The sequence below is a fragment of the Lampetra fluviatilis genome, chromosome 38, assembly GCF_964198595.1.
Source record: "Lampetra fluviatilis chromosome 38, kcLamFluv1.1, whole genome shotgun sequence".
NCBI lineage: Eukaryota > Metazoa > Chordata > Hyperoartia > Petromyzontiformes > Petromyzontidae > Lampetra > Lampetra fluviatilis.
Genome location: NC_136312.1, coordinates 4,172,100 through 4,198,402, shown reverse-complemented (window position 1 = coordinate 4,198,402; position 26,303 = coordinate 4,172,100). Strand labels below are relative to the sequence as shown.

General features: G+C 54.7%; 1 protein-coding gene across 1 annotated transcript in view; it reads right to left on the bottom strand.

Annotated features, from left to right (window-relative positions):
- LOC144945679 (stabilin-2-like) overlaps window positions 1-26,058 on the bottom strand; it is a 106,241-nt gene extending 80,183 nt beyond the window's left edge. Inside the window, exons 1-20 of the mRNA XM_078874246.1 lie at window positions 25,502-26,058; window positions 19,550-19,695; window positions 18,499-18,614; window positions 17,634-17,719; window positions 16,483-16,552; window positions 14,657-14,752; window positions 14,331-14,450; window positions 13,762-13,964; window positions 12,956-13,089; window positions 12,213-12,346; window positions 10,367-10,449; window positions 9,714-9,863; window positions 8,804-8,950; window positions 8,204-8,266; window positions 5,953-6,069; window positions 5,469-5,522; window positions 3,926-4,006; window positions 2,532-2,690; window positions 1,461-1,523; window positions 851-946 (exon numbers count right to left, since the gene is read on the bottom strand). Coding sequence (XP_078730372.1) covers window positions 851-946; window positions 1,461-1,523; window positions 2,532-2,690; window positions 3,926-4,006; window positions 5,469-5,522; window positions 5,953-6,069; window positions 8,204-8,266; window positions 8,804-8,950; window positions 9,714-9,863; window positions 10,367-10,449; window positions 12,213-12,346; window positions 12,956-13,089; window positions 13,762-13,964; window positions 14,331-14,450; window positions 14,657-14,752; window positions 16,483-16,552; window positions 17,634-17,719; window positions 18,499-18,614; window positions 19,550-19,695; window positions 25,502-25,612 — 2,229 coding nt within the window. The 5' untranslated portion in view covers window positions 25,613-26,058. The remainder of the gene's footprint in view (window positions 1-850; window positions 947-1,460; window positions 1,524-2,531; window positions 2,691-3,925; window positions 4,007-5,468; window positions 5,523-5,952; window positions 6,070-8,203; window positions 8,267-8,803; window positions 8,951-9,713; window positions 9,864-10,366; window positions 10,450-12,212; window positions 12,347-12,955; window positions 13,090-13,761; window positions 13,965-14,330; window positions 14,451-14,656; window positions 14,753-16,482; window positions 16,553-17,633; window positions 17,720-18,498; window positions 18,615-19,549; window positions 19,696-25,501) is intronic.
- Window positions 26,059-26,303: the final 245 nt, after the last annotated feature.

The following is a 26,303-nucleotide window of genomic DNA, read 5'->3' as shown; positions in this document are numbered from 1 at the left end:
CAACTTCATCGCAATCAAACGAAGCTGTTTTGTTATGTTACCAGGTAAGGCCACACTGAGGTATGTAGCTATTTTTCAGAAGTGATCTCGCCACAAGTGATAGGTCAACGAAGTCGCTTATCACGCGGACACGGAGAGCGGTCGCGTTACTCTGAACGCGCGACGTTGATTTTAAATGTGGAGAGAGAAACCGGAGAAAAATACACACGCCCATGGGGAGAACACGCAAAATCTACAGCAGCAGGCGTCAGGGTCGCGATCGAACCCACGACCTCCTGTATATCAGGCGAGGTAGTCAACATCTCCTAGCCACTTTGCTGATGATGAGAGAGACACCCAACTCCAAATCTACAGCAGCAGGCGTCAGGGTCGGGATCGAATCCACGACCTCCTGCACACCAGGCGAGGTAGTTAACATCTCCTAGCCACCGTGATGCTGATGAGAGAGAGAGACACGCAAACTCCAAATATACAGCAGCAGGCGTCAGAGTCGCGATCGAACCCACGACCTCCTGTACATCAGGCGAGGTACTTAACATCTCCTAGCCACCATCACCACCACTGCACACGGACTGCTTTGTCCACGTCTGAGCCAGTGGTTGCGCAACGACGACAACAACAACAAGAAGCACGTGGGTGTCTAGCCACGCCCCTCTACAGCAGAGCCCCGCCCCCTTATCCTGATTAACGCCCCGACCCCCCACCCCCAACCACACCCCCACTAACCCACCCACGTCAGGATCGATGACGACAAATGTTTTTTTTTACAAACGACTAACAACTCCGCTAGTACAAATGGTGACGCTGCCGAGTCAGCAGCGGTGCTGACAGCGGGGGCCGCGAGTCGAACCGTGGCGGTGAAGTTGCAGTATCGCGCACAGCCCTCGTGCGGCATGGGCATCCCCATCATGGTCTTCATGTAAATGCAGCCTCGCGGGGAGTTGTCCTGAGCGCGGGACGCACAGGGACAGGGGGCGGGGCACAGGGGCAGGGGGAGGGGCACAGGGACAGGGGGAGGGGCACCGTGACAGGGGGAGGGGCACAGGGACAGGGGGAGGGGCACAGGGACAGGGGGAGGGGCACAGGGACAGGGGGAGGGGCACAGTGACAGGGGGAGGGGCACAGTGACAGGGGGCGGGGCACAGGGGCAGGGGCACAGGGACAGGGGGCGGGGCACAGAGGGACAGGAGGCGGGGCACAGGGACAGGGGGAGGGGCACAGGGACAGGGGGCGGGGCACAGGGACAGGGGGAGGGGCACAGAGGGACAGGGGGCGGGGCACAGAGGGACAGGGGGCGGGGCACAGGGACAGGGGGCGGGGCACAGGGGCAGGGGGCGTGACATACAGGGACAGGGGGAGCATCACAATGAGAACATTCAGGGTCTGGGTCTCTGGGAGGAACGATTGGAGGAACAGGTGGAGAGGCAGTGAGAGCGAGAGTTGGTGAGGGTTGCTCTCACCACAGGGACGCTGCCTTTGGGACAGGCCTGCATTTGAACTGACGAACAGCTGACACAGATGTCCTGCACACACACACACAGCACACACACCGATTACACACAGCACACACACACAGACCACACACACACAGAGTACACACATCACACACACACAGATTACAAACAGCACACACACACAGAGCACACACACACAGAGCACACACATCACACACACAGATTAGAAACAGCACACACACACAGAGCACACACACACACAGAGTACACACATCACACACACACAGAGTACACAGAGGACACACACACAGAGCACACACACACACATAGTACACACATCACACACACACAGAGTACACACAGCACACACACGCACAGCACACACACAGCACACGCACAGCACACACACACAGAGTACACACAGCACACACACACAGAGTACACACATCACACACACAGAGTACACACAGCACACACACGCACAGCACACACACAGCACACGCACAGCACACACACACAGAGTACACACAGCACACACACAGAGTACACACATCACACACACAGAGTACACACAGCACACACACGCACAGCACACACACAGCACACGCACAGCACACACACACAGAGTACACACAGCACACACACACAGAGTACACACAGCACACACAATCCCCACGTTCCCGTGTCCTCGCCTCGCCCCACACACCCTGCCTCCTGCACCCCCAAGTTCCCGCAACCCATGCCCAACGTCCTCCCCACGTCTCCCCCCCCCGCCCCCCCACGTCTCCCCTCTCCCACGTCTCCCCCCCCCACGTCTCCCCTCCCCCACGTCTCCCCCCCCCCACGTCTCCCCACCACCCCCCGCCCCCCCAGTCTCCCCCCCCACGTCTCCCCTCCCCCCGCCCCCCACCCCTCCCCCCCCACCCCCCCGCCCCCCCCCACGTCTCCCCACCGCCCACGTCTCCCCACCACCCCCCGCCCCCCCAGTCTCCCCCCCCACGTCTCCCCTCCCCCCGCCCCCCACCCCTCCCCTCCCCCCGCCCCCCACCCCTCCCCCCCACCCCACCCGGCACCCACCCGCTTGACGTGGTGGGTAGTCTCGTCGCACCGGTGCGGCAGGATGGGCAGGATGGAGGGCGGCACGAGCACCCCGTCCAGAACGTGGAGGCGCCCGTTCCTCGCCAGCACGTCGCCCTCCATCAGCGGGACCGCGTCATCGCCCAGCAGGATGCGGCCCTGGGGGTCAACCACCCGGTCACTCACCAGGTCACTCACCCACCGTGTCACTCACCGAGTCACTCACCAGGTCACTCACCGTGTCACCCACTCACAGAGTCACTCACCCACCAGGTCACTAACTCACCAAGTCACTCACGCACCAGGTCACTCACTCACCAGGTCACTAACTCTCCGTGTCACTCACTCACCAGGTCACTCACTCACCAAGTCACTCACTCACCAGGTCACTCACTCACCAAGTCACTCACTCACCAGGTCACTCACTCACCAAGTCACTCACTCACCAAGTCACTCACTCACCGAGTCACTCACTCACCAGGTCACTCACTCACCAAGTCACTCACTCACCAGGTCACTCACTCACAAGGTCACTCACTCACCATTTCACTCACTCACAGAGTCACTCACTCACCAGGTCACTCACCCACAGGGTCACTCCCTCACAGGGTCACTCACTCACCAGGTCACTCACTCACCAGGTCACTCACTCACCAGGTCACTCACCAGGTCACTCACTCACCAGGTCACTCACTCACCAGGTCACTCACTCACCGTGTCACTCACTCACCAGGTCACTCACTCACCGTGTCACTCACTCACCGTGTCACTCACTCACCAGGTCACTCACTCACCAGGTCACTCACTCACCGTGTCACTCACCCACCAGGTCACTCACTCACCAGGTCACTCACTCACCAGGTCACTCACTCACCGTGTCACTCACCCACAGAGTCACTCACCCACAGGGTCACTCACTCACCGTGTCACTCACCCACCAGGTCACTCACTCACCAGGTCACTCACTCACCAGGTCACTCACTCACCGTGTCACTCACCCACAGAGTCACTCACCCACAGGGTCACTCACTCACCAAGTCACTCACTCACCAGTTCACTCACTCACCGAGTCACTCACCCACAGAGTCACTCACCCACATTGTGACTCACCCACAGGGTCACTCACTCACGTGAACCCTCAGAGCTGTCACCCAAATGTCACCCCTCACCACCACCACCACAACAACCACAACAACCACCACAACCACAGCAGCAGCAGCAGAGCTCATCACTCCCACACGGGCCAATCACAATGCGAACACCAAGCCTTGAACCCTGCTCTGCGATTGGCTCATCGGTGCCAGCGTGTGATTGGGCAGTTCGCTGTGGAAGCCACGCCCCTGACCCCTGACGCCCCGCCCCCCTCCCCGATGGCCCCTCCCCCTCACTCTTACCTGGCTGGTGACGTTGATGGTCACGATCTGGTTCGCGAGGGTTCGAATGAAAGTGGTGGACACCAGAACTCCGACCTCCATCTACACGCACAAAGACAAAGGTTCACCCCCCAACCGTGTAGCCTCAGCGGACCGTTGGGGCAAGTGCCGTCGAGTGGTCAGTCCCGACCCGCCTTTGTCTCCCCGACGTCTTCCCGGTGCTCACCACTTAAAGCTGAGTCGACCAAGGGGCCGTCCATAAGTGACGTCACGCGATTTTGGACGATTTTTGACCCCCCCCCCCCTTCGTCACGCGGCGTCACAAAAAGTCAGACCCCCCCCCCCGCAAATATGACGTCACAAAGCTCTGCCCCCCCCAAAAAATAAATGAAACATGCTTCAAATCGCTTTAAACTATTGTCATTGTAGTGCGTATTTAATGTGGCGCTGCACTCTGATGTCGGAGAAAACATTTATTAAAAAGTAAATTTAATTAAGCAGAACGTGTTGTCTATATTTATTTAAAGTTGCGCATTTTGATGTGACGTCACATTTCTCCCCCACCCCCTCGTCACACATCGTCACAAATGTCTGATTTAACACAGCACAGCAAAACCAGTTGCACCATTCAATTCCGCTTGTCCAGGCGGGGAGAACTCAACCACAATGATTCGATGCGACGCTTCTCATGGGATAAAATTAACCCGTAAAAACAAAGTTTTTCACTCTAAATCCTTTATATGCGTGGCGGCTAGAGTCCTCTCGTCCTCTGGCTTGAGATGGCTGCCACCTATGGGTCAGATGATTGTCTGCCAGCATTAAGCAATTGGTAATTAAATATTTAAAAAAAATTCCCTAAACAGTGTCAAATTTTGGAAAAAAAATTTCACGAAAATTAATTGTCACGCACAACGAGTCTATGTGCAAAATGTCAGCTCGATTGAATCACGGGCAGTGGGTTAGAAAACGACCAAAAGATTTGCACGCAAGCAAGCAATCAAGCGAACTTAATATAACGGATTTAACAAATAAGCGACACCATCTGGACACCCCAAACCGAGAGGATTCTGGGATGTTTGTGGTTTTTTGGCAATAACTCTGGAAGGAAACGTCGCAGACCCATCAAGGTGGTACTCGTACTGCTCGTCTGACCCCCACCCCCCCCCCCCCCCCAGGTGCGTGACGTCATTTATGGACGTCCCCTTGACAACGTGCGGACGCGCGTGCACACACACACACACATTACGTCCCGTGTTCATAGACAGACGTGGGTGGGTGAGTGGGTGGTGTGGGTTCTGTGGGGAGCGGTCGTGTAGGAGGGGACGATTGTCTGAACCGGTCCTGGGCCTCCCCTAATGAGTACCTGGTGCGGTGTGTAGTAAACATCGCCACTGGGGAGACAAAGGCGGCCGGGCGTGGTGCTGGCCACCCACCCCCTCGTGTGCCGTGCCGGCCTTCATAGGTGCTCGCTAGCAGCACTTGTTTTTGGTGTGTGGTGGTGAGTGTGGTGAGTGGTGGTGAGTGTGGTGTGTGGTGGTGAGTTTGGTGAGTGTAGTACACTCACCTCGGAGCCCTGCACGATGTGATGTCGAACCAACTCCTTGAGCTTGGGGCGACCCTGCACCACAAACCGACACAGCCCACTACCTCCTCACCACCACCACCTCACCACCACCACCTCCTCACCACCACCACCTCCTCACCACCACCTCCTCCTCACCACCACCTCCTCACCACCACCTCCTCACCACCACCTCCTCACCACCACCACCTCCTCACCACCACCTCCTCACCACCACCTCACCACCACCACCCCCTCCTCACCACCACCCCCTCCTCACCACCACCCCCTCCTCACCCACCACCTCCTCCTCACCCACCACCTCCTCCTCACCCACCACCTCCTCCTCACCACCACCCCCTCCTCACCACCACCCCCCCCTCACCCACCACCTCCTCACCACCACCTCCTCACCACCACCTCCTCCTCCTCACCACCACCACCACCTTCCCACCACGGGTGGCGACGGGGTGAGCGAGCGGCTCACCTCGGGAGTGAAGAGGTAGGAGAGCCTGCCGTCACGCATGCGGTCGATGGCCGTGTTGGTGGGGATGAATGCTGTGAAGGGGCCCTGTGCGTCCAGGAGGCCGGGCTGCTCCGAGTTCTACCGCACACACACACAGACACACACACACAGACAAATATCCCCCGTATAGCCTTAACAGACTGTAGGGGCAAGTGCTGTTCGCGAGCACCTATGACGGCCGGAACGGTACACGAACGAGGGGGTCGGTGGCCAGCACCACGCCCAACCGCCTTTGTCTCCCCAGTGGCGATGTTTGCTACACCGCACCAGGTACTCATTTAAGGCTGAGTCGACCTAGGGGAGGCCCAGGACTGGTTCAGATAATCGTCACTGGTATTAGCCGTGAGCGGGAATCGAACCCGGGTCGCCAGGTTCATAGCGCAGCGCGCTAACCGCTACACTACCGCTCACACAGACACACACACAGACACACACACACAGACACACACACACAGACACACACACACACACAGACACACACAGACAGACACACAGACACACACACAGACAGACACAGACACACACACACACACACACAGACACGCACACACACACACAGACACACACAGACACACACACACAGATAGACACACACACACAGACACACACAGACACACACACACACAGACACACACACACAGACACACACAGAGACACACACACAGACACACGCACACGCACACAACAACGACAACCGCCATTCGCCACTAAGTGGCGGTGACGTCACCACGACGCTACGCGCAGACACACACCTCTTCTCACGCCTCGTCGAACCTCGTCAGGCAAAGGCTTCGATCTACAGGGTGGTCCAGAATGTCTTGTGACCCCCCCCCCCTCCAATGAAATGACACCTATTATTTCCGCCCCTTTGCATGTTCACTTCTGTTTGTAAATTAACCTTATTTTTTAAAAATATTGAAAGTTTTCGAGAATTCAATGGGGATGGCAAGACGTCAACTCAACTCAACTATTTTTTTATTTGACCAGGCAACGGCTCCAGCGAGCTGTGTAGGTCTTTTTCCAGAAGCGACCTGGACACAAACGACATCTCAACGCGAAGTGTCTTAATCTTGATCTGATCTTGATTTGAAGCGGCTTAGATTTGAAGTGGCTTAGCACGTGGACATTTATAGCAGCCGAATACTTTGAACGCGCGACTCGAAACTTGGAGGGGAAAAAGCGTAGGACTTGCAGACGAATCCACGCGACCGCGGGGAGAACGCGCAAACTCCAAATACACAGCAGCAGGCCTCAGGATCGGGAATGAACCCACGACCTCCTGTATAACAGGCGAGGTAGTTAACATCTCGCCCATGTGGTGCCACCATCAGGCTCAGCACTCCGTCACAGGCGCTGAGCCTTGCTGTCACGTGGAGTGCCACCGTACGTCACACTCCTGCTCCTACCGCCATCATCATCGTCATCATCGTTATCGTCGTCACGATGATGATGGTGACGATCTGCTACCAACATGACCGCTATCCCGTTCATCATCGCCATCTTCGCTACTGTTACTGCCATCATCACGACTACGGCCAACATCACTACTGCTGATAATGTTAATACCACCACCAACAGCATCATCACCATCGCTAATATTAATACCATCATCAATTCCACCACTGTCATCATCGTCGTCGCCGTCATCACAATTACAACTATCATAATCACTGCTACCACGGTAATTTTTATCAATCATCATCTTTAAAACCACTGTTATCATGATCGCCATCATCATCATCATCACTATCATCATCACTGTCATCATCACAATCATCACTATCATCATCACTATCATCATCATCACTGTCATCATCATCATCACCATCATCATCACCATCACTGTCATCATCATCACCATCACTATCATCATCACTGTCATCATCATCACTGTCACCATCATCATCATCACTGTCATCATCATCATCATCACTATCACTATCATCATCATCATCACTATCACCATCACTATCATCATCACTATCATCATCATCACTGTCATTGTCATCATCATCATCACTATCACCATCACTATCATCACCATCATCATCACCATCACTATCATCACCATCACTATCACCATCACTATCATCATCACTGTCATCGTCATCATCACTATCACCATCACTATAATCATCATCACTATCATCATCAGTATCATCATCACTATCGTCATCATCATCATCATCATCCACGTCACGACGCCACTAACCTCAAGCAGTGACCGGAAGTGGCTGAACACGGCGTTGGTGGCGATGATCTCGGACAGGAGAGCCTGGGCAACAGAGGTCACGGGTCAAAGGCGTCACCTGACCTCTCCGTACACCACGTGACATCTCCGTACACCACGTGATGTAGTCATATGCGACCTGACCTCGTTCTCTTTCATTTATTTTATCACCAGGTGAGGCCCCACTGAGCTGCGTAGCTCTTAAGCGGCTTCTCATCATCACGTGGGAATGTGTAGCGGCCAAACACTCTCAACGCGTGGTGACGTTGATTATAAATGTGGGGGGGGGGGGGGGGGAAACCGCAGGACCCGGAGAAAAATCCACGCGACCACCACGGAGAGAGACACGCAAACTCCAAATATACATCGGACGTCAGCGTGGACATCGAACCCACGACCTCGTGCATGACCCCATAGGGACGACTGTCCATGACCCCGAGCAGGGTTCACGCCCGTGACCCTTTTGATGATCGTCCAGCGCGCATCGCTCTGCCGGCGAGCCAGGGGGCCGGGCCGGTGACCCGACCCGAGGCGGTGAGCGAGCGGCTTGACCCCTGCGAAGCCGACCTGACCCCGGCCCACCTTCCAGTTGCCGGGCACGCTGGGGCCCGGCGCGCTCAGCAGCCAGTCCACCAGGTGCACGTTGCCGTTGGCGGCCGTCAGGTTGCCCTCGACGATCCGCACCTTGCGCGTCGAGCCCTGCGCCAGGAGACGCGGGGAGAGGGGGTCCTGGATGGGAAGGGGGGGGGGATTTGGGGTGGGAACCGGGATGGGAAAATCAGAGAAGTGGGGGGGAGGGGGTGCTCGACACCGGGAGACGGCTGGAGACGCGCGGAGACGCGGGGAGGGACGCGGGCACACTCGTAGAACCTGCGCGGAGACACTGGGAGACGGAGGAAGACGCATGGAGACGCACGGGGAGGCAGGGGGAGACACACGGAGAGACGGGGACACTCAGAGGGAGACAGGGGGAGACACATGGGGAGACACACAGGGAGAGACACGGGGGGAGACTCAATGGGAGACACGGGGAGAGACATGGGGAGACAGGGGGAAAGACACACGAGGAGACAGAGGGAGAAGGAGACTCAGGGAGAGACACACGGGGAGATACACGGGGAGAAACATGGGGAGACACATGGGGAGACAGGGGGAGAGACACACGGGGAGATACACGGGGAGAGACATGGGGAGACACGGGGAGAGACATGGGGAGACACATGGGGAGACAGGGGGAGAGACACACGGGGAGAGACACGGGGAGAGACATGAGGAGAGACATGGGGAGACAGGGGGAGAGACACGGGGAGACACGTGGAGACAGGGGGAGAGACAGGGGGAGAGGCACACGTGGAGACAGGGGGAGAGACACACGTGGAGACAGGGGGAGAGACATGGGGAGACACACGGGGAGACAGGGGGAGAGACACACGGGGAGAGACACGTGGAGACGCGGGGAGAGACACACGTGGAGAGGCGCGGAGCGGCAGACCTTGGTGTTGGGGACGAGGCTGATGCGGGAGCCGGTGAGGGAGTAGACGGCGGGGAGCGAGGAGAGCTCCTGCAGGGCCAGGCGGCCCGGCACCACGTGGGCCCGGCACAGGCGGAGCGCACGCGGCCCGTCGGCCAGCAGCACGCTCACCTGACAAAGATAAAGATCCCCCGTGTAGCCTTAACAGACTGTAGGGGCAAGTGCTGTTAGCGAGCAGCACCTATGAAGGCCGGAACGGTACACGAGGGGATGGGTGGCCAACAACACGCCCGACCGCCTTTGTCTCCCCAGTGGCGATGTTTACACACCGCACCGGGTACTCATTTCAGGCTGAGTGGACCTAGGCGAGGCCCAGGACCGGTTCAGATAATCGTCACTGGTGTTGGCCGTGAGCGGGAATCGAACCCGGGTCACCAGGTTGATAGCGCAGCGCGCTAACTGCTGCACCACCGCTCCCCCCCTACACACACACACAGGTGCACATCGCCACTGGGGAGACAAAGGCGGTCGAGCGTTGCGCTGGGCACCCACCCCATCGTGTGACGTGTCGGCTTTCATAGGAACTCGCTAACAGCACTTGCCCCTACAGTCCGTCACAAGGCTAGAGGGGGCATCTTTGTGTTTGTGTCTCCGTGTGTCTCCGTGCGTCTCACGTTGATGTTCTTGAAGGCCGACTCGACGGGCAGGAAGAGCGTGAAGGGGCCAAGGGAGTTCAGCGTCCACGCGAACTGCGAGCCTTCACACGCACCACCAACACCACCACCATCACCAACATCACCACCACCAACATCACCACCACCACCAACATCACCACCACCATCACCACCAACATCACCACCACCAACACCACCACCATCGCCAACATCATCACCACCATCACCAACATCACCACCATCACCACCACCATCGCCACCATCACCAACATCATCACCACCATCGCCAACATCATCACCACCACCATCACCGCCACCACCATCACCAACATCATCACCACCACTATCGCCAACATCACCAACATCACCGCCACCACCATCACCACCACCATCACCACCATCACCACCACCATCGCCACCATCACCAACATCATCACCACCATCGCCAACATCATCACCACCACCATCACCGCCACCACCATCACCAACATCATCACCACCACTATCGCCAACATCACCAACATCACCGCCACCACCATCACCACCACCATCACCAACATCACCACCACCATCGCCAACATCATCACCACCACCACCATCACCATCGCCACCACCTTCACCACCACCATCACCAACATCACCACCACCATCGCCAACATCATCACCACCACCACCACCGCCAACATCATCACCACCACCATCGCCAACATCATCACCACCACCACCAACATCACCACCACCATCGCCACCACCAACATCACCACCATCACCACCACCATCACCAACATCACCACCACCATCGCCAACATCATCACCACCACCACCGCCAACATCATCACCACCACCATCGCCAACATCATCACCACCACCATCACCACGACCACCATCGCCAACATCATCAGCATCAACAACATCGATATTATCAACAACTCCCTACAGCAACGTCAACGTTGCTACCACCATCATCAAAACCATCAACACATTGTCCTCATCATCCTGATTCCCATTCGATTCACCATCACCCATCGCACAAACAGGTGATGTCCTCCACATGGACCACCCCCCTCATGAATAATCATGAACAGATGACGTCTTCCAAATGGACACCCCCCCCCCCATTAATATTAGCGGATGACGTCACTCCGCATGGGGGGGAGGGCGAGGCGCCTCCTCCCCCCTCCTCGGCGTCAACTTTCAACCCTCACCACACAGGCAGAACCCTCACGTCATCACGCGATCTCCGTAACGCTGTTGAGACATCAAAGTAAAAAGGACGTCACGATGAACAAGGGATTACAACCTTAAAGGACCACCACTATCTCTCCGATTCACCCCACAGTGCACTGCGGCTCTTGAAATATTGCGGCGTTTTGTTGTTGTTGTTACCGCCCACTACTGGAGATGGGTGCGCGAGGCCGTGTAGTGGAGGTGCATAGAAGGCACCATCATGATCCACCGACACATGGTCTCAACAGCAACCCACCCACAACCACCGATTTACTCTTTTTATTTGACCAGGTGAGGCCCCACTGAGCCGCCTAGATCTTTATCAGGAGCGAACTGGCCATCACAAATGGTAGCTCGATGGAGCGGCTCTCATCATCACGTGGACATCCATAGCGGGCAAATGCTCCGAACGCGCGACGTCGATTCTGAAGCGTGGAGGGGGAAAAAACCGGAGAAATAAAATCCACGCGCCACCATCAGGGCCACGTCCCAAGGGGTCCCGGGCCTCACAAATAGCACGTGGGGACGTGAATCACAAATCTGGCCTGTGGTGGGTGGGGTAAAAAAAAGCCTGCCTTTCCTGAAAGGCCCCTCCCACCCCGCCCAGGCCCAACATTACCGAAGAGGGTGAGCGAGGAGGTGAGCCTGCCCTGCCAGCGCCACCCCACGAGGTCATTCATCTCCTTCACGCTCTCCATGATGGGCCCGTGGCACACCGTGCCGTCACCCACGTAGCCCTCCTTGCACGAGCACCTGGCGCGGGGTCGCGGGATCCCCATGGGACGGGAGGTCATGGATCGGAGGGCATTCGAGGGTCACGCGTCCTGTACGGCCGAGGTTCACGACCCCGGGGTCACGGATCGTGCGGCCACGTGCCCGATATTTGCAGGTCAAAACAAGTATCCTGAGATCATGGGTAATTAACGCAAGGTCACAGGTCACGACAGCCAGAGGTCGCAGTTCACGATGACCCAGAGGCTGCAGGTACAGTCACACGGGCCACGTGTGTGTGTGTATGTTGAACTTGTTTCGCACTGTATGTAGCCAACCGTGCAAATCGGAGGTTCAGAGGTACGGGGGAAGGACAACAAACTAAGCACAAGCAGCAGTTCTAAAGAAGTGAGTTTGTCAATCTAGATAATGATTTAAAAGTGCAAAGCCCCAGTGAATTCCTACTATTGGGAGGAAGAGCGTTCCAGACGGCCGCAGAAGCTCATCTGAAAAGTGCCCGGCGCGGTGACCGCCGCCTTTGCTCGATGGCCGGCCAAAAGCCGCCGCTGCTTTTACCCGGCCAGCGACAAGCCGAGGGCGCAGGCGGTGAGCGAGGTCGTGGGTGGGAGCAGGCGCGTGCTGGCCACTCACTCGGCTAGGCGCGGCCCCACGGTGACGCAGGTGGCGTGCGTGTGGCACGCCAGGCCGGAGGTGCACATGTCCACGAGGGTGCACACGCTCGCCCCACGCGGCCCATCAAAGCCGTCCCGGCACTCGCAGTGAGACTGGGGGGGGGGGGGGGGGCACAAAGGGGGGGGGGCGAGGGGGGTGCTCAATGGCATCGTCGGTAGCAGCGTTTTAGTGTCATGGGAGCAAAGGGAGGGGCAAATGAGTAAGGTATGGGACTGCCTGAGCAGTGGGTGGAGCTACCTAAGTAGTGGGTGGGGCTACTCGAATAGTGGGCAGGGCTACCTGAGTAGTGGGCGGGGCTACTCGAATAGTGGGCAGGGCTACCTGAGTAGTTGGTGGACCGACCTAAGTGGGGCTTAGTAGAGGGTGGGGCTACCTGAGTAGTAGGCAGGGCGGTGGGGCTACTTGAATAGTGGGCGGGGCTACCTGAGTAGTGGGCGGGGCTACCTGAGTAGTGGGTGGAGCTACCTGAGTAGTGGGTGGAGCTACCTGTGTAGTGGGTGGAGCTACCTGAGTAGTGGGTGGGGCTACCAGAGTAGTGGGTGGAGCTACCTGAGTAGTGGGCGGGGCTACCCGGGTAGTGGGCGGGGCTACCCGAGTAGTGGGCGGGGCTACCTGAGTAGTGGGCGGGGCTACCTCAGTAGTGAGCGGGGCTACCCGAGTAGTGGGCGGGGCTATCTGCTGCCTATCTGCTGATTCCAGGCAGCAGCGTAGCCACCACCACAGATGATTATGACGACGACGACGAGGAGGAGGAGCATCCCCACCTTTCCGGGCCCGTCGTAGACGCACAGGGTGGAGTTGTCGGCGCAGCCCCCGTAGCCGTTGGCGCAGGGGTCCACGGGCACGCAGACGCGGCCGTCGCCCCGGAACCCCGGCAGGCAGAGGCACGTGTGGCGGCCGGGACCTGTGAAACTGCAGCGGGCGTAGGGGTCGCACGGCGGGGCCCCGTCCATGCAGGGGTTCACGACTGTGGGGGGTGCAGGGGGTGCGGGAGGGATACGCGGGGCACTGGGTTAGGCCATGTGGTGGAGGTGGGTGAGGGAGGTCACGTGGTGGAGGTGGGTGAGGGAGGTCACGTGGTGGAGGTGGGTGAGGGAGGTCACGTGGTGGAGGTGGGTGAGCAAGGTCACGTGGTGGAGGTGGATGAGGGAGGTCACGTGGTGGAGGTGGGTGAGGGAGGTCACGTGGTGGAGGTGGGTGAGGGAGGCCACGTTGTGGAGGTGGGTGAGGGAGGTCACGTGGTGGAGGTGGGTGAGGGAGGTCACGTGGTGGAGGTGGGTGAGCGAGGCCACGTGGTGGAGGTCACGTGACGGACGGCCGTGCCGGTGCTCACCCTGGCACGCGGTGCCGTTTCCCCGGTATCCCTGCTGGCAGCTGCACTCGAGTTTCCCGCTGGGCGCCCGCACGCACCGGGCCAGCTTGTGGCAGCCCAGGGCGCGGCACTCGGGGATCGCTGAGCCCGGCCACAACCACAGAGAGGGACACGGTCACGGGAATCCGATGAGCTGTGAAGCTCTTTCTCACAGATGTTCAGTCGGGGTGCACGGGGTGAGAACGTCACAACAAACGAACGCTGGTGGTGGGTGGGGGGTAGTGGTGGGTGAGTGGGGGGCTAGTGGTGGTGGGTGGGGGGGGTGGTGGTGGGTGGGGAGGTCTCACGCTGGTCACAGTGCTGCCCCTCGTAGGCGGAGGAGCAGGAGCAGACGCCCGTCCCGTTCACTCCGCGGTCGCAGTCCCCGTGCACACAGAGGCACCCTGCTCGCATCGCACACACACAGACAAAGGTCCCCCGTGTAGCCTTCAACAGACTGTGGGGGCAAGTGCTGTCGGCGAGTAGCAGCGCCACCTATGAAGACCGGCACGGTACACGGTGGCGACGATGGCGTCTGGACCTTCCCGATGAATATTGGGTCGGCCAAACGTTGACCCAACGTTGGGTCAACGTTGGCATATTCACTGGAACGTTCCAGACGTCATCATGGCCAGAGCCATGGGATGACGACTCTAGTTGTCATCGTTACTAGGTCTGCTTGTTGTTCGCCGAGGAAAGCCTCACGGAGTCTCACGGCTCTATTGCCAGGAGGGTCCTGCCGAGTGTTCGCAGTAGGGGGACGGATGGGGAGAGGGGGGGAGGGGTGATGACGGCTGCCCTGTCGATCCCAACGAAGTCATTTTTAAATCCTTTATATTAACTTCACTTGCTTGCGGGCTTACGACCGTGCAAATCTTTCGGTCGTTTTTTAACCCACTTCCCGTGATCCAATCGAGCTGACATTTTGCACACAGACTCGTTGTGCGTGACAATTTCTTTTCGTGATAAATTTTTTCCAAAATTTTACACTTTTTAGGTAAAAAAAACATGATATTTAATTACCAATTGCTTAATGGTGGCAGGCAATCATCTGACCCATAGGTGGCAGCCATCTCAAGCCAGAGGACGAGAGGACTCTAGCCGCCCGTTTCAAAGACCAATGTGGGCTGGGTTGTGGCCCATTGAACACGCATATAAAGGATTTATAGTGAAAAACTTTGTTTTTACGGGTTAATTTTTTTAATTTGTACATGCTCAAATCTTGTAACTCAATTTTAACCCATTTCCCAATGTGGTATGGACTGCAAACTTGGTATACTTGTGTCTTACTGATGAAAATACTATATTCTATCATAAAAATATATTTTTAAACAATCTTTTTACACACTTTTATTTAACTCACTCTGTCTGTTGTTGTTGTTGTTGTTGTCGTATCCTCAAATATTGTAACTCTATTTTAACCCACTTCCCAAAGTGGTATCGACTGCAAACTTGGTATAATTATGTCATTCTGATGACAATACTATATTCTATCATAAAAAACTATCTCTTTTACATGTTGTGTTTCGGCTTGGGTCTAATTGTCCGTGGTCAACTAACGTTGGCTGTAATTGGCCACGGTCCCTTACGCAGAGGTGTGGACTCGAGTCATGTGACTTGGACTCGAGTCAGACTCGAGTCATGAATTTGATGACTTGCGACTCGACTTGGACTTGCAAAACAATGACTTTGTCCCACCTCTGCCCTTACGTTATGTCAAGCTTCGGGGCCACTTACTGGAGTCGTGGAGTTCTTCCGTTACTAGTACGGTACATTTAATAAAATCGTGTTTTTAAAAAAGTTTTTAAAAATACTACTTATTCCAGAAGCTACCTGGTTCTCACAAATGATAGCTCAACGAAGTGTCGTCGGGTTCTCATCGTCATCATCACCACCACCACGTGGACATTCATAACAGCGGTCATCTACTCTAAACGGGTGACATTGCAGGACCCGGAGAAAAAATCCACGCGATCATGGGTGGAGAAAAATTAAGAGAGACACGCAAACTCAACATACACAGCAGCAGGCGTCAGGGTCGAGATCGAACCCACGACCTCCTGCGTACCAGGCGAGATAGTTAACATCCGGGCCTCTTATTTAATGCCGAGTTGACCTAGGGGAGTGCGCTCACTCTGAGTGCAGTTTGGTGAGAAGGCGTGGAGATCCTCGCAGTCCTCGCAGGCCGTGCCCGTGAACCCGTGCTGCCATCACCACCACCACCATCACCATCGTCAACATCACAAACATCAACATCATCACCATCAACATCATCAACATCACCACAACCATCGTCAACAACATCATCACCATCAACATCATCACCATCACCACCACAACCATCGTCATCAACATCATCACCATCAACATCATCATCATCACCACAACCATCGTCAACATCACAACCATCAACATCATCACCATCACCACAATCACCATCACAACCATCAACATCATCACCATCACCACAACCATCGTCAACATCACAACCATCAACATCATCACCATCATCAACATCATCACCACCACCACAACCATCAACATCATCAACATCACCACAACCATCGTCAACAACATCATCACCATCATCACCATCATCACCACAACCATCGTCAACATCACAACCATCAACATCATCAACATCACCACAACCATCGTCAACAACATCATCACCATCACATCACCATCACCACAACCATCGTCAACATCACCATCAACATCGTCCTCACACTCGCCTCACCCTCACCTGACACTCACCTGACACTCACCTCACACTCACCTGACTCTCACCTCACTCTCACCTCACTCTCACCTGACACTCACCTGACTCACACTCACCTCACACTCACCTGTCACTCACCTGTCACTCACCTCACACTCACCTCACTCTCACCTGTCACTCACCTGTCACTCACCTCACACTCACCTCACTCTCACCTGTCACTCACCTGTCACTCACCTCACACTCACCTCACTCTCACCTGTCACTCACCTGTCACTCACCTCACTCTCACCTCACTCTCACCTGTCACTCACCTGTCACTCACCTCACACTCACCTCACTCTCACCTGTCACTCACCTGTCACTCACCTCACACTCACCTCACTCTCACCTGTCACTCACCTGTCACTCACCTCACACTCACCTCACTCTCACCTGTCACTCACCTGTCACTCACCTCACACTCACCTCACTCTCACCTGTCACTCACCTGTCACTCACCTCACACTCACCTCACTCTCACCTGTCACTCACCTGTCACTCACCTCACACCTGCCACTCACCTGACACTCGCAGCTGCCGTTGTTCTGTATTCCGTCGAGGCACTGGCCGTGTCGCGAGCACGGCGACCCTGCCCCGCCCGGGCACTCTGCGTGCACACAAAGACAAAGGTCCCCCGTGTAGCCCCAACACACCGGGGGTAGAGACGCACCGCGTGGGTACAGACGCACGCGACTGTGATGACAGCGATGACGACGCCTCGTCACGATGTTGATGATGGTGATAATGGTGGTGGTGATGGTGATGATGGTGGTGGTGATAGTGGTGGTGGTGATAGTGGTGGTGGTGATGATGGTGTTGGTGATGGTGGTGATGGTGGTGGTGATGGTGGTGGTGATGGTGGTGTTGGTGACGATGGTGGTGATGGTGGTGATGGTGGTGTTGATGGTGGTGGTGATGGTGGTGGTGACAATGTTGATGATGGTGATAATGGTGGTGGTGATAATGGTGATGGTGGTGATGGTGGTGGTGGTGGTGATGATGGTGGTGTTGGTGACGATGGTGGTGATGGTGGTGTTGATGGTGGTGGTGATGGTGGTGGTGACAATGTTGATGATGGTGATAATGGTGGTGGTGGTGATAATGGTGATGGTGGTGATGGTGGTGATGATGGTGATGGTGGTGATGATGGTGATGATGGTGATGATGGTGATGGTGATGATGGTGACGGTGGTGATGTTGGTGATGGTGGTGGTGATGGTGGTGATAATGGTGGTGGTGATGATGGTGATGATGGTAGTGGTGGTGATGATGGTGGTAATGGTGGTGGTAATGGTGGTGGTGATGATGGTGGTGGTGGTGATGATGGTGATGGTGGTGATGATGATGGTGGTGATGATGGTGTTGGTATCTGCCCTGGCCACCGACCCAGGCAGTCGGGTCCCCAGAATCCGGGGCAGCAGTTTGGCTCCATCACCGTCTTCTTGCAGGTCTGGCGGCAGCCGGGCAACGACGTCGGCATGCGGAGAGACTTGATTTGGTAGCTGCGCGCACACACATCACGGTGGTGGTGGTGGTGGTGATGGTGGTGATGGTGACGGTGGTGGTGACGGTGGTGGTGGTGATGGTGGTGGTGATGGTGGTGGTGATGGTGGTGATGGTGGTGGTGACGGTGGTGGTGGTGATGGTGGTGGTGATGGTGGTGGTGATGGTGGTGATGATGGTGGTGGTGATGGTGATAGTGGTGATGGTGGTGGTGGTGGTGATGGTAGTGGTGGTGGTGGTGATGGTGGTGGTGGTGATGGTGGTGATGATGGTGGTGATGGTGATGATGATGATGACGATGGTGATGATGGTGGTGGTGATGGTGATAGTGGTGATAGTGGTGGTGGTGGTGATGGTGATAGTGGTGATGGTGGTGGTGGTGGTGGTGATGGTGGTGGTGATGGTGGTGGTGGTGATGGTGGTGATAGTGGTGGTGGTGGTGATGGTGGTGGTGGTGGTGATGGTGGTGGTGACGGTGGTGGTGGTGATGGTGGTGGTGGTGATGGTGGTGGTGACGGTGGTGGTGGTGGTGATGGTGGTGGTGGTGATGGTGGTGGTGATGGTGGTGATGATGGTGGTGGTGATGGTGATAGTGGTGATGGTGGTGGTGGTGGTGATGGTAGTGGTGGTGATGGTGGTGGTGATGGTGGTGATGATGGTGGTGATGGTGATGATGATGGTGACGATGGTGATGATGGTGGTGGTGATGGTGGTGGTGATGGTGGTGGTGATGGTGGTGGTGATGGTGGTGGTGGTGATGATGGTGATAGTGGTGGTGGTGATGGTGGTGATGGTGGTGGTGGTGATGGTGGTGATAGTGGTGGTGGTGGTGGTGATGGTGGTGATGGTGGTGACGATGGTGATAGTGGTGGTGGTGGTGGTGATGGTGGTGGTGATGGTGGTGGTGGTGATGATGATGATGGTGATGCGCCACCTGCAGTCACGTGTGCGCTCCCTGCGCCCCTCTGGGCGGTAGCCACGTGGGCAGCGCACGCGGTCTGCCGGGGAGCACGGGCGGCACGCGGTCTTGGTGCGCTCCACGGTGGGCACGTCGCAACGCCTCCTCGTCGCCGCCGTCGTCTGCTCGTGGTGATGACAACATCATCATCATCGCCATCATCGCCATCATCATCATCGCCATTATCATCATCGCCATTATCATCATCGCCACATCATGGCCATCATCATCATCATCATCGCCATCATCATCATCATCATCGCCATCATCATCATCATCACCGCCATCATCATCATGTGCACCATCATCATCATCTAGACCGTCATCATCATCGTCATCTGCATCGTCATCATCGCCATCATCATCATCATCATCGCCATCATCATCATCATCGCCATCATCATCATCGCCATCATCATCATCGCCATCATCATCATCGCCATCATCATCGCCATCATCATCATCATGTGCACCATCATCATCATCTAGACCGTCATCATCATCATCGCCATCATCATCATCGCCATCATCATCATCATCGCCATCATCATCATCATCATCGCCATCATCATCATCATCATCGCCATCATCATCATCGCCATCATCATCATCGCCATCGCCATCATCGCCATCATCATCATCGTCATCATTGCCATCATCATCATCGCCATCATCGTCATCATCGCCATCATCATCATGTGCACCGTCATCACCATCACGTGCACCATCATCACCTTGTGCACCATCATCATCATCATCGCCATCATCGCCATCATCATCATCATCATCGCCATCATCATCATCATCATCGCCATCATCATTTAGACCGTCATCATCATCATCATCATCGTGTGCACCATCATCATCATCGTCATCTGCACCGTCATCATCATCATCACCACCATCATCATGTGCATCACCATCATCATCACCATCATCATTGTGTGCGTCATATGCATGTGCACCATCATCGTTATCATTTCCACCACCATCAGCATCATAATATGTACCACCATCACCAACATCATGGGCATCATCAGCATCATCATCATCAGCAACATCATGTGCACCATCACCATTATCGTTATGATTATCATCATGTGGATCATAATCATCAGCATCATTGGCATCTGTCTAATCATAATCCCCATCTGTGTAACCATCGTCGTCGTCATCATGGACACAGTATTATTATCATATGTTCTTATGATTCAACGCATCATCGATGTTTTTTTTAATTTTACCGGGTAAGGCCCCACTGAGCTACTTTGTAACTCTGTTTCAGAAGCGAACTGGCTATCACAGACGACAGCTCAATGAAAGTGGCTCATAGCAGCAGCCGACTGCGCTGAACGAATGTTGATTCTAAATGTGGGAGGATGGACCCAGAGAAAAATCTACGCGACCACGTGGAGAGAGAGAGACACGCAAACTTCAAATATACAGCAGCAGGCGTCAGGGTCGGGATCGAACCCATGACCTCCTGTGTACCAGGCGAGGTAGTTAACATATCCTAGCCACCGTGATGATGATGATGAGAGAGACACGCAAACTCCAAATATACAGGCTTTGTCATGGTCGGGATCGAACCCATGACCTCCTGTGTACCAGGCGAGGTAGTTAACATCTTCTAGCCACCGTGATTACGATGATGATGAGAGAGAGACACGTAAACTCCAAATATTCAGGCGTTGTCATGGTCGGGATCGAACCTACGACCTCCTGTGTACCAGGCGAGGTAGTTAACATCTCCTAGCCACCGTGATGATGATGATGATAAGAGAGACACGCAAACTCCAAATATACAGGCTTTGTCATGGTCGGGATCGAACCCATGACCTCCTGTGTACCAGGCGAGGTAGTTAACATCTTCTAGCCACCGTGATTACGATGATGATGAGAGAGAGACACGTAAACTCCAAATATTCAGGCGTTGTCATGGTCGGGATCGAACCTACGACCTCCTGTGTACCAGGCGAGGTAGTTAACATCTCCTAGCCACCGTGATGATGATGATGATAAGAGAGACACGCAAACTCCAAATATACAGGCTTTGTCATGGTCGGGATCGAACCCATGACCTCCTGTGTACCAGGCAAGGTAGTTAACATCTCCTAGCCACCGTGATGATGATGATGTTGATGAGAGAGACACGCAAACTCCAAATATACAGCAGCAGGCGTAAGGATCGGGATCGAACCCACGACCTCCTGCCTACCAGGCGAGGTAGTTAACATCTCCTAGCCACCGTGATGATGATGATGTTGATGAGAGAGACACGCAAACTCCAAATATACAGCAGCAGGCGTCAGGATCGGGATCGAACCCACGACCTCCTGCCTACCAGGCGAGGTAGTTAACATCTCCTAGCCACCGTGATGATGATGATAAGAGAGACACGCAAACTCCAAATATACAGGCTTTGTCATGGTCGGGATCGAACCCATGACCTCCTGTGTACCAGGCAAGGTAGTTAACATCTCCTAGCCACCGTGATGATGATGATGTTGATGAGAGAGACACGCAAACTCCAAATATACAGCAGCAGGCGTCAGGATCGGGATCGAACCCACGACCTCCTGCCTACCAGGCGAGGTAGTTAACATCTCCTAGCCACCGTGATGATGATGATGTTGATGAGAGAGACACGCAAACTCCAAATATACAGCAGCAGGCGTCAGGGTCGGGATCGAACCCACGACCTCCTGCCTACCAGGCGAGGTAGTTAACATCTCCTAGCCACCGTGATGATGATGATGATGATAAGAGAGACACGCAAACTCCAAATATACAGGCTTTGGCATGGTCGGGATCGAACCCATGACCTCCTGTGTACCAGGCAAGGTAGTTAACATCTCCTAGCCACCGTGATGATGATGATGTTGATGAGAGAGACACGCAAACTCCAAATATACAGCAGCAGGCGTCAGGATCGGGATCGAACCCACGACCTCCTGCCTACCAGGCGAGGTAGTTAACATATCCTAGCCACCGTGATGATGATGATGAGAGAGACACGCAAACTCCAAATATACAGGCTTTGTCATGGTCGGGATCGAACCCATGACCTCCTGTGTACCAGGCGAGGTAGTTAACATCTTCTAGCCACCGTGATTACGATGATGATGAGAGAGAGACACGTAAACTCCAAATATTCAGGCGTTGTCATGGTCGGGATCGAACCTACGACCTCCTGTGTACCAGGCGAGGTAGTTAACATCTCCTAGCCACCGTGATGATGATGATGATAAGAGAGACACGCAAACTCCAAATATACAGGCTTTGTCATGGTCGGGATCGAACCCATGACCTCCTGTGTACCAGGCAAGGTAGTTAACATCTCCTAGCCACCGTGATGATGATGATGTTGATGAGAGAGACACGCAAACTCCAAATATACAGCAGCAGGCGTAAGGATCGGGATCGAACCCACGACCTCCTGCCTACCAGGCGAGGTAGTTAACATCTCCTAGCCACCGTGATGATGATGATGTTGATGAGAGAGACACGCAAACTCCAAATATACAGCAGCAGGCGTCAGGATCGGGATCGAACCCACGACCTCCTGCCTACCAGGCGAGGTAGTTAACATCTCCTAGCCACCGTGATGATGATGATAAGAGAGACACGCAAACTCCAAATATACAGGCTTTGTCATGGTCGGGATCGAACCCATGACCTCCTGTGTACCAGGCAAGGTAGTTAACATCTCCTAGCCACCGTGATGATGATGATGTTGATGAGAGAGACACGCAAACTCCAAATATACAGCAGCAGGCGTCAGGATCGGGATCGAACCCACGACCTCCTGCCTACCAGGCGAGGTAGTTAACATCTCCTAGCCACCGTGATGATGATGATGTTGATGAGAGAGACACGCAAACTCCAAATATACAGCAGCAGGCGTCAGGGTCGGGATCGAACCCACGACCTCCTGCCTACCAGGCGAGGTAGTTAACATCTCCTAGCCACCGTGATGATGATGATGATGATAAGAGAGACACGCAAACTCCAAATATACAGGCTTTGGCATGGTCGGGATCGAACCCATGACCTCCTGTGTACCAGGCAAGGTAGTTAACATCTCCTAGCCACCGTGATGATGATGATGTTGATGAGAGAGACACGCAAACTCCAAATATACAGCAGCAGGCGTCAGGATCGGGATCGAACCCACGACCTCCTGCCTACCAGGCGAGGTAGTTAACATCTCCTAACCACCGTGGCGCGTGGTGATCATCACCACGTGATCATCATTACGTGATCATCATCATCAATCTCCAGCACCGTCATCATGTCACGTCTTTTTTTGCTTTATAATCACCATCATCATCTTCCTACGCCATCGACATAATCTCATCGTCATCATCATGTTCACAGTCTCCCTCCTAACATCCCCCCCAGCGCAACTCAGATTTGCACGGCTGGCCGCGTACGGTGCGAAAGAAATCCAACACATATCTTAGGTTTTTTTCGGTAAAGTCACGTAGGTAAAAAAAATAAAATTAATAAAAGTAAAATAAAAATACAAATCACGACGTTTCGGAGGCAACACAAGCTTCCGTCTTCAGGTGTTTTACCTACGTGACTTTACCGAAAAAACCTAAGAATATGAATCCTTGCAGTCACGAAAGCTTCAAATCTAAAATCCAACACACACACGTCATCATCATCATTGTGCTCAGGCTGCAACCTTCATCATGATCATCACCACCACCTCTTCCTTATAACACCATCACCACCATCATCATCATTGTGCTCAGGCTGCAACCTTCATCATGATCATCACCACCACCTCTTCCTTATAACACCACCACCACCATCATCACCATCATTGTGCCCAGGCTGCAACCTTCATCATGATCATCACCACCACCTCTTCCTTATAACACCACCACCACCACCATCATCACCATCATTGTGCCCAGGCTGCAACCTTCATCATGATCATCACCACCACCTCTTCCTTCTCACACCACCACCACCACCATCGTCATCATTGTGCCCAGGCTGCAACCTTCATCATGATCATCACCACCACCTCTTCCTTATAACACCACCACCATCATCATCATCATCATTGTGCCCAGGCTGCAACCTTCATCATGATCATCACCACCACCTCTTCCTTATAACACCACCACCACCATCATCACCATCATTGTGCCCAGGCTGCAACCTTCATCATGATCATCACCACCACCTCTTCCTTCTCACACCACCACCACCACCACCACCATCGTCATCATTGTGCCCAGGCTGCAACCTTCATCATGATCATCACCACCACCTCTTCCTTATAACACCACCACCATCATCATCATCATTGTGCCCAGGCTGCAACCTTCATCATGATCATCACTACCACCTCTTCCTTCTCACACCACCACCACCATCATCATCATCATTGTGCCCAGGCTGCAACCTTCATCATGATCATCACCACCACCTCTTCCTTCTCACACCACCATCATCATCATCATCATTGTGCCCAGGCTGCAACCTTCATCATGATCATCACCACCACCTCTTCCTTCTCACACCACCACCATCATCATCATCATTGTGCCCAGGCTGCAACCTTCATCATGATCATCACCACCACCTCTTCCTTATAACACCACCACCATCATCATCATCATTGTGCCCAGGCTGCAACCTTCATCATGATCATCACTACCACCTCTTCCTTCTCACACCACCACCACCATCATCATCATCATTGTGCCCAGGCTGCAACCTTCATCATGATCATCACCACCACCTCTTCCTTCTCACACCAGCACCACCACCATCATCATCATTGTGCCCAGGCTGCAACCTTCATCATGATCATCACCACCACCTCTTCTTTATAACACCACCATCATCATCATCATCGTCGTCGTCACCGCCACCTTCACCACAGCTCACCTGCCCACCGCTCACCTGCGTCTGCGGCAAGGACGCGACGATGTGGAGGACGAGGAGGAGGGAGACGAGGAGGAGGAGGAGCCGCGAGGAGGTGAGGGAAGCGCGCCGAGTGGCTCCGCGAGCCATGGCGAGACGGCGGCTCGCGGCTTGCTGCCCGCTGGGCTGGCTCTGTGGGCCTGTTGGTCCGTCTGTGTGTGGCTGTCTGTGTCTGTCTGTGTGTGTGTGTGTCTGTCTGTGTGTGTGTGATGTGTGTGTGTGTCTGTCTGTGTGTGCGTGATGTGTGTGTGTGTCTGTCTGTGTGTGCGTGATGTGTGTGTGTGGCTGTCTGTGTGTGTGTCTGTCTGTGTGTGTGTCTGTCTGTGTGTGTCTGTGTGTGTGTGTCTGTGTGTGTGTCTGTTTGTGTGTGTCTGTGTGTGTGTCTGTGTGTCTCTCTCTGTGTGTGTCTGTGTGTCTCTCTCTGTGTGTGTCTGTGTGTCTGTGTGTCTGTGTGTGTCTATTGGCCTGTTGGTCCGTCTGTGTGTGTCTGTGTGTGTCTCTCTGTGTGTGTCTGTCTGTGTGTGTCTATTGGCCTGTTGGTCCGTCTGTGTGTGTCTGTGTCTGTCTGTCTGTGTCTGTGTCTGTCTGTGTGTGTGTGTCTGTCTGTCTGTCTATCTATCTGTCTGTCTGTCTGTCTGCCTGCCTGAGAGTCTGTCTGTCTGTGTCTCTGTCTGTGTGTGTCTGTCTGTGTCTGTGTGTCTGTCTGTCTGTGTGTGTCTGTGTCTGTCTGAGAGTCTGTCTGTCTCTCCGGTAGTCCGACTCCCTGACGCGAGCGTGCGCG